The 12,613-nt window shown below is 46.2% G+C and overlaps 1 protein-coding gene across 16 annotated transcripts in view; it reads left to right on the plus strand.

Annotated features, from left to right (window-relative positions):
* LOC101670167 overlaps window positions 1-12,613 on the plus strand; it is a 134,264-nt gene that overhangs the window by 55,670 nt on the left and 65,981 nt on the right. For 5 of the 16 annotated variants that reach the window (XR_006604210.1, XR_006604219.1, XM_045071398.1 and 2 more), the window contains 2 exons: window positions 692-772; window positions 2,309-4,450. The exons of 1 other annotated variant lie outside the window; for it this stretch is intronic. Coding sequence is in view for 8 of the 15 variants with exons in the window: in XM_045071398.1 (XP_044927333.1) it covers window positions 692-772; window positions 2,309-2,413 (186 nt within the window). In the remaining 7 variants the exon portion in view is untranslated. Of the gene's footprint in view, window positions 1-691; window positions 1,541-2,308; window positions 4,451-6,878; window positions 9,357-12,613 lie in introns of those variants that run through there. 10 more of the 16 variants (XM_045071460.1, XM_045071405.1, XM_045071474.1 and 7 more) reach the window with 8 other exon arrangements.

Raw genomic sequence — 12,613 nt, forward strand, 5'->3', positions numbered from 1 at the left:
AGCACAATTTGACCTAGCCGGTGCTGACTGCTACCACCCTCCCCTGAGAGAGGACACCACTTCCTTGAGGTGGAGGGGTTTGGAAGAGGGGCCAAGAGAGTCATGTTTCTACATAGACATTCAGAGACCCTGGAATACCCTGCCTCCTCTATTTAGGACACCCACCCCCATGGTCACCTAGGATGCTAGGGACCTCCTTCTGGGAAACCCACCTCCAGTGCCCATCTCATGGAACAAAGGCACAGTCAGTGCTCTGTGCTGAGTGCTGGAGGAGGATGTGGCGGGGAGAGGGGGGAACACGTGGCGGGGAGAGTGGGGAACATTTAGATCTGTCCCAGAGAAGGAGAAAGAAGAAATTGAACAAGGGTCTGGCCCACTAGTGTTTAAAAAAGAAAGAAAGAAAGAAAGAAAGAAAGAAAGAAAGAAAGAAAGAAAGAAAGAAAGAAAGAAAGGGCTTACGGCCAATGAACATCTCAAATGACCCTCGACCTACTCCCATAATGCCCTCTTCCTCTAGAGCCCTACAGCTCATGTTGCTTCTGAAGACCTCCCTTCCCTTTCTCCACCCCCTCCAGAGAGTCCTTTAGTCAGATTTTACCTCGCCAGGGAAGCAGCGGGTCTCTCACCTTCACTCCATTATTGAACAAGTGGGCATTGAAGGGTTCCAATATTCCAATATGCTTGTCTTTAGGATACTGTGCCAGACGTATGCCCACCCTTGGGGAGTTCCATCTACAGGAGCAGAGCGGCAAGTAGGGCTCAAAGTCCTGAGGTGAGTTTTAAGTGCTGGGACCGACAATCCAGAGGCAGTTACCACCGAAAAGGAGACCTTCCCCCAGCCTGAGAAGTCAAGGAGGGCTTCCCAGTGGAGGTGAGGCCGGAGTCCAGGCATATCTGGTAAGGAATGCAAAAGAGCAAGTGAGCGAAGGCGAGATCGCTGGGCTGTGTCCACTCAGGGAACACGAAGTGGCTAGGCAGGAACGGCACAGGAGGCATCAAGCGGTGAGCTCTAAGGGTGACGTAGAGGGAGCAGGACCTGGTCGCAGAGGGCTCCGTAACCATAGCAATGGTGAGGAGGACAGGCTAGCCAAGAGCTACCTCGGGGATATAAGCGAGGGAAGACCTTGAGCAGGTTTGCGTGTCTTTGGGAGAGGAGAGATGGATCAGTTTTGTTGTGTTTTGTTTTGGTGAGCTGGCCAGACAGGAAAAGATCTATTTTGTGGATTTATTTGTGCGTTTGTGTGTTTATTTGTGTTAAACAAAACTCCCTCTGGCACAGGGGATAGGAAAAGAGAAACCAATATTTTGACAGACTGAGAGCCCTTGCTTTTTTTTTCCTGAATAGAGGACCCAGGAGCAGGGCTAGGACTGGAATGGTGGACAGAGAGCAAAACCATGGAATGTGAGGAGGCTGAGGGAGAGAGAAGGCGGCTCGGAGGAGAGGGAAGCGAGATGGGGGAGGCTCAGAAGTTAGGATATCTTTTTTTTTTTTTTTTAAAGATTTTATTTATTTGTCAGAGTGAGCACAGGCAGACAGAGTGGTAGGCAGAGGGCAGAGGCAGGCGGAGAAGCAGGAGCCTGCTGAGCAAGGAGCCCGATGTGGGACTCGATCCCAGGACGCTGGGATCATGACCTGAGCCGAAGGTAGCAGCTTAACCCACTGAGCCACCCAGGCGTCCCGAAGTTAGGAATATCTTAAAGGAAGACTGGCTGGAGAACTGCAAACAGGGCGTACAATATTAAATTCTAAGTGATTAGGTCTGCCAGGAGCTTTACTTAGTCTTGCCTTGGGACTCCTACATGGACCGCTTTCCATAGATTTTTACAGTTGGGGGAGCCCAGCCAGCGCCTCTGACAGGGATTTTCCAACTTTAACGAAGGACCCACTAATGAGTAGTGATATTCTTTTAGCAGATCATACCCGGCATTAAAAGAAAAGGAGAAAAGATATAGTATAAAATTTAAAAAGGAAAGAAAAGAAAATAGAGCGTAGCACGCTAAGGATAAGTGTTGTTTTCAGTTACAGAGACGTGTGTAGGTCACTATCAAAAACCAAGGTGTTTGAAAGCTACGGAGGCAGGAGGCAGGACTCTGTGTCCAGGAAGGTCACAGACTAGACAGTAACAGGCCTGGGGCTGAATATCACTTCTCAACCTTGTGACTTTGGCCAATATTGAGCCTCGTTTCCTCATAGGTGCAACAGGTTAACTTCGATCTCCGGGAGGGGGGCACAGGCCCCAGGACTGGGAATAAATCTCCCGTGGGTCCTTCCCCCGCCCTTAGTTGTGCGCACCCCCTTTCTTTTTAGGACAGAAGAGTTGCTTGTCTGGGCTTCTCACCTGAGGCTAAAGCCAGGACTCTTACTTCTTCGGGCCTCGCTTTCCCTATTAGTAAAGGAAGGTGCTTTGCCTAGAAGACCTTTAAGGGACTTGGGCCCCGGGGCAGTGTAAGTCCATGTGTCCGGAAGGCACGTGTTTGGGGCGTGGGAGGGAGAGTGCCGGAATGACCCTCACCTTGCCTCCGCACCTCTAAGCTGCGGGACCCCTGCACCAGCCCCCAGGCAGGAGCTGGAGAGAGGAGCAGCCGCACGGAACCTCCTCCCGGCGCGAGCCCCGCGCGGGGCGCCCCGCGGCCTTGGCCTCCGAGAGCGGGCGGTGCGGCAGCGCCACCGTGTGGCCGCGCGACATCAAAGCGCCGCCGCTCGGCCGCGCCCCGCGCCGCGTGGCCGAGCCCGGCCGAGACTCGCTGGGAGGCGGACAGCGGTGGAGGGCATCTCTTCCAGCACCACCCCCGTCCGCGTTTGCTGGCACAACGTCCGGTCGCGGAGCGGCTGGCGCCAGCAGGTAGCGAGTGGACGGAGCAGGCAGCTCGGCCCGCCACGGCCCGCTCCCGCCGCTGGAGGAGGCTGTGGCCAGCGTCTAGTTGTCCGCTCCAGACCGCGCTGGTCTTGTAAACGCGGCCACGGGTTCGAGCCCTGGCGTTTGCTTTCGGATTCCGCAGGGGAAGGAGGAATACGGGCAGCCTCGAGGAGGGAGCCCAGAGGGACCTGGTTAGAGGTGAAGGGCAGCCAGGTGCATCCTGGGCAACATGGGCTCTTTAGGTTCCAGGGGCACCTGGTCCGGGGGTCCGCGACCCCGAGAATGCCTCCGTCCCCGCGCTGACACTCCAGACCTGGGAGTTTGCCGGAGCTCGGCTGGCGGGTGGAAGAGGAGGATACTGCCGCTCGCCCCCACCCCTACTTTAAGTCGCATTTGTTGAGGCTCTCCCTGGGTCAGGATTCCTGCCAAATGCCCTCCGAAGGGAACCCTGTGAGCGCTGGACAAAGTCGACCTAAGGAGTATGAGGCCAAAAGGCACTAAGTAATTTTCCCTTCTGCTTCTCCAGCCCCGAGCCTTGGGGGTTGGGCGGGTGAGGAGCTGGTGGTTGAGCCGGATCAGGGACACCTGGGGACTGGGGACGAAAACACGCATCTAATGGACTAACCTCTCCCTTAGCCAGCAGGGCCCCTGCAGCAACTTGCCCGCAGCTTCCTCGGCTGTGAAATGGGAAGGCGCCCAGTCTCCTGCCACCTGTCTTGACTATTTCAAGGCCCACACGTGAATGAATGGAGACAGAGAAGAACCTTGAGGTGAGAACCCAAGGTTAATTATCTGGCCTGCTAGGGGCATTCTGGGCGTTACTCTTGGGGGTAGTGATCATGATTAAATCCAGATTTGGAGCAAGCTACTTCGAACTTTCAGAATCTGCTCTCCCTGATGACTCCTACCAAGAGCTAATACTTTTGAAGAGCTTATCAAATGTAAGCAGAATCGCTGAATTAACACAGTGTTTACAAAAACATTGTAAGTGGTGTTATTCACCTCACTAGTCCACGGAAGGATGCTGAGGCACAGAGAAGGTCAATATCTTGCCTGCGGTCACACAGAATCCAGGATTCAAACCCAAGCTTCCTAGCTCTTCATGCCTCTTCCCCTACTATGCTGCCATCCAAGACGTTCAGAGTCTCCTTTAAGGGTTTTCTGGAGTCAGTACAAAAATATGCCTTCGAAGAAACACAGTTTTGGCAACTGTTCTGTCTAAGTCCTCAGTTTTTAGCAGGAGGAGATTTTGTTCACACCATTCATGAGGGGAAAAAAGGAAACTACCTTAAAAATGAATTCTCCCTTGTGCCTGTTTCTGAGAGTTCTCTATGGGAGGAAGATGTTCTCTGTGTCTGACAGTAATATCTTTCATCCTCCATAGAGACCAATGCAAAGTCCCGGTTACATCCTCTCCCCCAAACACTTTATTCTTTTTATTCTGAGCGGAATTATGTTGATGCCTCGTAAGAAGGTGCCCACTCTTTTGTAGCTTTTAAAACAAGAGCAAACACACCAGGTTTTTTTGTTTTGTTTTTAAGATTTTATTTATTTAGGGGCGCCTGGGTGGCTCAGTGGATTGAGCCTCTGCCTTCCGCTCAGGTCATGGTCTCAGGGTCCTGGGATCGAGCCCCATGTCAGGCTCTCTGCTCAGCGGGGAGCCTGCTTCCCCATCTCTCTCTGCCTGCCTCCCTGCCTATTTGTGATCTCTCTCTCCATCAAATAAATAAATAAAAATAAAACCTTAAAAAAAGATTTTATGTATTTATTTGACAGAGCGAGAGAGACAGCGAAAGAAGGAACACAAGGAGGGGGAGTGGGAGAGGGAAGAGCAGGCCTCCTGATGAGCAGGGAACCTGACGTGCAGCTTGATTTTAGGACCTCAGGATCATAACCTAAGCCCCAAAGGCAGACGCTTAACAACTGAGCCACCCAGGCGCCCCATAAACCGGGTTTTCTTTGCATGTTCATGTGTCTCATACCGTGTGTCCCATACCATGGGCAGTTAGGTTTGGCAGCAAATTGTATTTTCCAAAAGTGGTCATGATAAGGCATCCTATCCCATATGCTCTTACAATGTACCCATGACACTCCTCTTGAACCTGTGTGGACCTTTGTGACTGCCTCAACCAATTAACTGTGGGCACAAGCGACGATAATAGGGCTTCTGGGGCTGGATCCTAAAAATGCCCTGCGTGTCTACCTGGCTCTTATGGGACGCTTGTTCTTGGAACTCACCTGCCTTGCTGGCGGGGAAGCCAACCGGCAACTTGGAGAAGTCATGCGCTGAGGTCCCAGTCGGATGCACAGCCAGCATCAGTCCTCGGATATGTGAGCAGACGACGGAATCTTTAGATGATTCTAGCCGCTAGCCTTCCCGCCACCCCAGCCGATGCCACGGGGAGCAATCAGGAGCTTTCACTGCCAAGTTCTGCCCAAAGGGAAGCCTCATCAAGAGAATAAGTGATCGTTGTTATAAACCACCAGGTTTAGGAGGTTTGTTTCATAGCAGTAGATGACTGGAGTTGTCTCTCCATACTTTTTCCACTATTATGAACTGCTCTGCAATGAACTTCTTGAGGCCTCTCGCTTTCTGCACGTGCCTGAAGATTTTCTAAGGAGACATCTAGAAGCAGTACTGTTGGGCCCAAGTATAAACCTCAAAGGGAACCTCATTGAGCAGCTAAAATCAATGAACCATATCTACATCCAGCAACATGGGGCCACCTTGAAAACAATATCCAGTGAAACATACAAGCTGTAAAACGATACGATATGGTACGACTTATGTGAAATTCTAAGAAGCCTGAGAACATTATATGTTGTTTATGCTACATACAGCTAGTAAAAGTGTGATAACATACAGGGGAGCAGCACACTGAGTGAGTTTGAGAGCTTCAGTAGTACCCACAATATTTCAGTTCTTTAAAAAAAAAACAACCCACAGCTGAAGATCTAAAGCAAAAACTACAATATTGACATCTGTTTAATCTGGGTGTGGGGAATATATGGGCATTGCTTTTTTAAAAATTTTCTTTATATTTTTATATGCATTGCTTTTTAAATTTTTTTCTTTATATTTTTATATGTATTGTTATTATGTTATTAATAGTTCTGTGACTATTTCACTATTAAAAAAGGTTTTTTTTTAAAGATTTTATTTATTTATTTGACAGACAGCGATCACAAGTAGGCAGACAGGCAGGCAGAGAGGGAGAGAGGAGGAAGCAGGGTCCCCACAGAGCAGAAAGCCCAATGTGGGGCTTGATCCCAGGACCCTGGGATCATGACCTGAGCCAAAGGCAGAGGCTTTAACCCACTGAGCCACCCAGGCGCCCCTTAAAAAAGGTTTTAAAAGTCTCCACTCAAATAGAATTGTTGTGACAGTAATTTTGCCCTTTGTGATTTTCTGTGATTTTCTCTCTGATCACACAACTCACTGATTAAAGCAAGATGTTGATTTTGACTGATCATTCAGTTCAAAGAGCACCCTCTTCCCACCGTGCATTCTTCATCCTGACCACAGTCAAGGACTCTTCCTTTAAGAAAAGCTAAAGCTTCCTTAGTTTTCCCAACTTTACATGAGATAGTCCCTCTGTCTGGAATAATAAGCCCAGAGATTTCATTTCAATAATCATTCTCACATCTTGTGTCTCATTCAGTCTTCACCAGCCCCCAGTGACAGGTGTAATAATCTATCATTTACTGGAGGTTTATACGAACCAAGCATCATCTTGGATGCTTTACATGTGTTTTTTCTTTTTTTAATTTTTATTTATTTCTAATTTTTTAATTTTTAATTTTTTAAGTAGGTCTGTTATTGTCTTTGCTTTTTTGCAGACCAAAAAAAAAAAAAGTCTTTGGCTTAAATGTTAGTTGCTCTTGTTGTGGTGGTTCTTTTCCCCAGACCTTGGCTGTAGAACAAGAGTCAACCCAGGTCTATTCAGAGTCCACACCCTTGGCCCTTGGACCCTCCCTCCTCCTGGGAGAAAGCTGTTCTTTTTCTTCTCCAATTAACAGATCAAGAACCAGATTCTCTGAGTTTCTGTCCTTGTCTGCCTGATGAACTACTCATCTCGCTAGATGCATTGCAACGTCACCTCACTGGAGAAGCCCTCCTGCGGCCAGACCCTCCGTCAGAACAGGTCATCCCACTCCGCCATCGAAGCGGGTTTGTATCCTGCCTTCTCCTCCACTTCATCTCAGCTCCTTAAAGGTATAGACTGGCCGATGCGCATTCGTATTCCCAGCACCTGGAACAGCCCCTGACGTGTTATGGGCACCTTGGCTTTTCAGAAATAAATATTGATTAGCACCTGCCTCGCTCAGTCCCCGAACTACATACCTGCCCATGAACTCTGGGGACTAATTCATTCATGTCTGCACATGTCTGCACAGGGCGCAGCTCATGCAAAATGGCTCACAGACATCCCGATGATGTTTCTAAAACAAAAACAAGAAATCCCTTGGCATCTTTACCAAAGAAACTTGCAGGACTGCCTGACTGGAGAACTGGGATCCACAGACAGATACCCCAAAAGCTCCATAAGAGTAATGCTAATAGAACCCAAATGACTGTGCACTGGATATTTAACTCATGCTAGGAACTGGACCAAGTAATAGACATGGATGTAATTTTCACAAAATAGAAGGAACCATTGCTTTTCTTTTTTCGGTGAGCAGCGTGTTCTGGTTTCTGTGTTAGGGATGGTCCAAATCAGAATGTGTTGGGGAGACCTGGGGGAGAGGACAGAGGGTCTTCATTCAAAAGCTTCGTCATCTTCTCATTAGCTGGTGAGAATTCTCCCAGCAATGCAGCTTCTCCGAGCCAAGGATGGCATTCGTCATATCAAGGGGGACAGGTGTCACAGTGCCATTTAACGATGCCATCATACCATACTTTGTCAATATCTCCTTTCAGACGGTCTCAGGAGTGACAGGCAATACAGGGTGGACGGATCTGCGTTGTGACATTAGATACTGACAAAGTCTCTTTTATGGGACTTACTTTTCTCTGGCAGTTTTGAAAGAATGTTGGCAGGGCATTGTTTCTTCTCTTTCAACACCACATTCAACTCACTCCTTTAAAGCCTCCTGTGATGTTGTACCTAGGAAGCCGCAAAGCCACACGAGGGCAACTGAAACCAGTGGACTCGGGTGACCCCAGGGCTCTGCATCTCGGCTTCTTGTCTCAGGATCTGTCTGCTCAGCATCTGCCAGACACTAGGTGGTGGACAGGCCAAGTCTCACCTCTGACAATTTATCGGGTCTGTGCTCTGTGATGGATATTTTACCTGGTTCTGTGAAAGATTTAAGGGAAATTTAAGGTTTGGTCTCTACCCTCAAAGAGTTTACAGCCCGACTGCAGGGACAGAAGGAGGATCTATGAAAAACTTACAAAACAGGTGAGAGTATGTCTAATACCCGGGCTCAAATGCCCATGAGTAAAAGTAGACATTGGTCAAGATGTGTGTGGGGGGAGGGGGCAGGAGCAATGGAAAAAGAAAAGCAACTTCCATTCTTAATTCCGTCTCCTCCTCCAAAGGGCCAGGGAAGAATCTGATCTGATCTCGTGATCCTCAATCTTGACCTTTCAGACCCCAATCACCCATGATGACAGGAATCTTTAAACCTTATTGAAGCCACCAAACTTGAAGTAGGGTCCAAGTTAACCAGAGTTAAAGGTATAATGAGAAAGGGTTTCTATTCTCCCCTCAGGCAGTCAGCAACTAGGCAGGATTTAGGTGTTCCTTCTTGGGCTTTGTGCTAAGGTTATTACGTGGTCAAACAACTATCCCCAAGCAAAAACACTGAAGAAAGCTCTAGGAAACTATGTCATTATAGCTACAGAAAAAGCATCTGACAAAATCCAACACCCTTTCATGATAAAAGCACACACACGCACAAAAACCAAAAAACAAAAAATCACCAAACCAACCAACCAATCAACCAATCAAAACAAAACGAAACAAAACAAAACCAAACAAAACAAAAGCAAACCTTCCAAACTACTCTGTATAGAAGAGAAACTCCTCGATCCAATAAAGGACATCCATAAAAGATACACAGTTAACATCACACGTAATGGCGAAAGAATGATTGCCCTCCCCTTGAGAGCAAGAACAAGAGAAGGGTGTCTCCTCCTGCCACCTCTATTCAACATTGTGCTGGAGTTTCTAGTGGGGGCAATTAGGAAAGAAAAAGAAATAAATGTATCCAGATAGCAAAGGAAAAAGACATCACACATACACAACCCGCCCCCAACAAATGACAATCAGAAAAAGAAATAAATAAGACTTCATCAAAATTAACTTTTTTTGCATCAAAGGACACCATCAAGAAAGTGAAAAGACAACCCCCCAGAATGGGAGAAAAAAAATGTACAATTCTATATCTGAAGGGACTTGTATCTTGAATATATGAAGAACTCCAACAACTCAATCATGAAAAGACAACCCAATTTAAAAAATGGGCAAAAGAAATGCATAGCTCACAATTCCGGACTTCAAGCTCTATTACAAAGCTGTCATCATCAAGACAGCATGGTACTGGCACAAAAACAGACACATAGATCAATGGAACAGAATAGAGAGCCCAGAAATAGACCCTCAACTCTATGGTCAACTAATCTTCGACAAAGCAGGAAAGAATGTCCAATGGAAAAAGGACAGCCTCTTCAATAAATGGTGCTGGGAAAATTGGACAGCCACATGCAGAAAAATGAAATTGGACCATTTCCTTACACCACACACAAAAATAGACTCAAAATGGATGAAGGACCTCAATGTGCGAAAGGAATCCATCAAAATCCTTGAGGAGAACACAAGCAGCAACCTCTTTGACCTCAGCCGCAGCAACATCTTCCTAGGAACAACGCCAAAGGCAAGGGAAGCAAGGGCAAAAATGAACTATTGGGATTTCATCAAGATCAAAAGCTTTTGCACAGCAAAGGAAACAGTTAACAAAATCAAAAGACAACTGACAGAATGGGAGAAGATATTTGCAAACGACATATCAGATAAAGGACTAGTGTCCAGAATCTATAAAGAACTTAGCAAACTCAACACCCAAAGAACAAATAATCCAATCAAGAAATGGGCAGAGGACATGAACAGACATTTCTGCAAAGAAGACATCCAGATGGCCAACAGACACATGAAAAAGTGCTCCATATCACTCGGCATCAGGGAAATACAAATCAAAACCACAATGCGATATCACCTCACACCAGTCAGAATGGCTAAAATCAACAAGTCAGGAAATGACAGATGCTGGCGAGGATGCGGAGAAAGGGGAACCCTCCTACACTGTTGGTGGGAATGCAAGCTGGTGCAGCCACTCTGGAAAACAGCATGGAGGTTCCTCAAAATGTTGAAAATAGAACTGCCCTATGACCCAGCAATTGCACTACTGGGTATTTACCCTAAAGATACAAACGTAGTGATCCAAAGGGGCACGTGCACCCGAATGTTTATAGCAGCAATGTCCACAATAGCCAAACTATGGAAAGAACCTAGATGTCCATCAGCAGATGAATGGATCAAGAAGATGTGGTATATATACACAATGGAATACTATGCAGCCATCAAAAGAAATGAAATCTTGCCATTTGCGACAACATGGATGGAACTAGAGCGTATCATGCTTAGCGAAATAAGTCAAGCGGAGAAAGACAACTATCATATGATCTCCCTGATATGAGGAAGTGGTGATGCAACATGGGGGCTTAAGTGGGTAGGAGAAGAATAAATGAAACAAGATGGGATTGGGAGGGAGACAAACCATAAGTGATTCTTAATCTCACAAAACAAACTGAGGGTTGCTGGGGGGAGGGGGTTTGGGAGAAGGGCGTGGGATTATGGACATTGGGGATGGTATGTGCTTTGGTGAGTGCATATACATTTTTATATGCATTTTTATAAACATATAAATATATGTTTATAAAAAATAAAAAATCAATTAAAAAAATAAAAAAAAATAAAATGGTGCAGCCTTTTTGTAAAATAGTCCAGCAGTGTCTCAAAAAGCTAAACGTAGAGTTACTGTATGACCCAGCAACACCCCTTCTACTGGCATACCCCAAAGAAATGAAAACATGTGTCCAAGAAAAGTTATACATGAATGTTCATAGCAGGATTATTTATGTACAAACCAAAAGTAAAAATAGCCATGTATGAGTAGATAAATACACTATAGCATATTAATATAATGGATATTGGACAGTAAAAAAGAATCAAGTTCTGATATGCACTTCTACAATGTGGATGAACCTTGAACACACGTTAAGGGAAAAAAGTTATAAAAGACCAGTTGTATGACACCATGTATATGAAATATCCAGAGTAGGCAAATAGGTAGAGACAGAAAGAGTGGAAAATGACTGCTAAAGAGTACAGGTGTTCTTTTTGGGATGATAAAATTGACTTTGGTGATGGTTGCATGACTCTGTGAACATATTAGAACCATGGAACTCTTCAATTTTTCAAAAAATTTAAAAAAGATTTTACTTATTCATTTGACATAAAGAGAGAGAACTAGAACACAAGCAGAGGGGAGGTACAGAGGGAGAGGGAGAAGCAGGTTCCCAGGGAGCCCAACGTGGGTCTTGGTCCCAGGACCCTGGGATCATGACCTAAGTTGAAGGCAGATGCTTAACTGACTGAGCTACCCAGGCACCCCTAAACTATTCAACTTAAAATTGTGAGCTGTATGGTTCATGAATAAAGTTGCTAATGTTAATGGAGCTGTTGAAAGAAAAAAGAGTATCTGTGCTATTACAAGACTCTTGGGGACTAAAAGAAGCATTAGTAAATTAAATATATACTTTAATCAGAAGATGCAACGTGATTTCAGAAATGTTGCAAAGTGCCATCTTGGAACTGAGATAACTTGATAATATACCCATTTCGTAGATGGGGGAAAGTAAGTCCTAGAGAGTTTAATAATTTGCTCACCATTATATCATTAGTAAGTATCAAGGTCAGTACTTGAGTGAAGGACAGCCACCTCCAGGGATAGTGAATTCTTCACCTTAAATTTAGTTTAGGAAACTGGATAGTGTTGATTCTCTGAAAAGCTTGGTGGAGTGCCATTCGAATATGGACAGTGAACTCGGGGAGCTTCCAAGAAAGGCTGTCCTTTGGACTACCTCTGCCTGCTTTGGCATGGGGTCCAGGATGTGGACAATGTATTGTGAGGAGCCGTGCATTGCAGGCCGGGGCTCAGAGGACCAAGCACCAGTAGGCATGGGACTCTCTGGACCTAACCATGGGCCTGGGCAGAGTTGGTTGCCCCATGTGGCTTTGGTTTTATCCCCACTTTGCTTACCCAAACCCTGGGACCATCAGCCAGACTTGTTTACATACCTCATGATTGTCTTGTATTTATTTTCCCTCTGATCCTGGGCACATAATTTTGCAATGCTTTTGGTGTGTGAGCCCAAAAGGACCGGTTGTGTTTGAGTTGGAGCAGTTCTCTTCATTCAGTATCAGTAATCGAGAGGCCATGGGTTCCTAATAGACTTTTTTTTTTAATTTAAAGAGGTTCCTGGTGTACTGCCAAGTTAATTAAACCATGTGCTGCCTTGTCTATTAACTTTATGGTTTATGAATTCTGTTTTATGGAGTAGAAACCCAAGTGCAGAGGCCATGGGTCTCATTCCAGGTAACCCAGCAGCCACAGCTCCCAAGATCCTATACTATTAACCCTATGGGGGTTACTCTGCTTACATCCATGTCATCTGCCTACCAGTGAGG

This window comes from Mustela putorius, unplaced genomic scaffold (assembly GCF_011764305.1).
Source record: "Mustela putorius furo isolate JIRA1106 unplaced genomic scaffold, ASM1176430v1.1 tig00000129_pilon_pilon_pilon, whole genome shotgun sequence".
Lineage (NCBI taxonomy): Eukaryota > Metazoa > Chordata > Mammalia > Carnivora > Mustelidae > Mustela > Mustela putorius.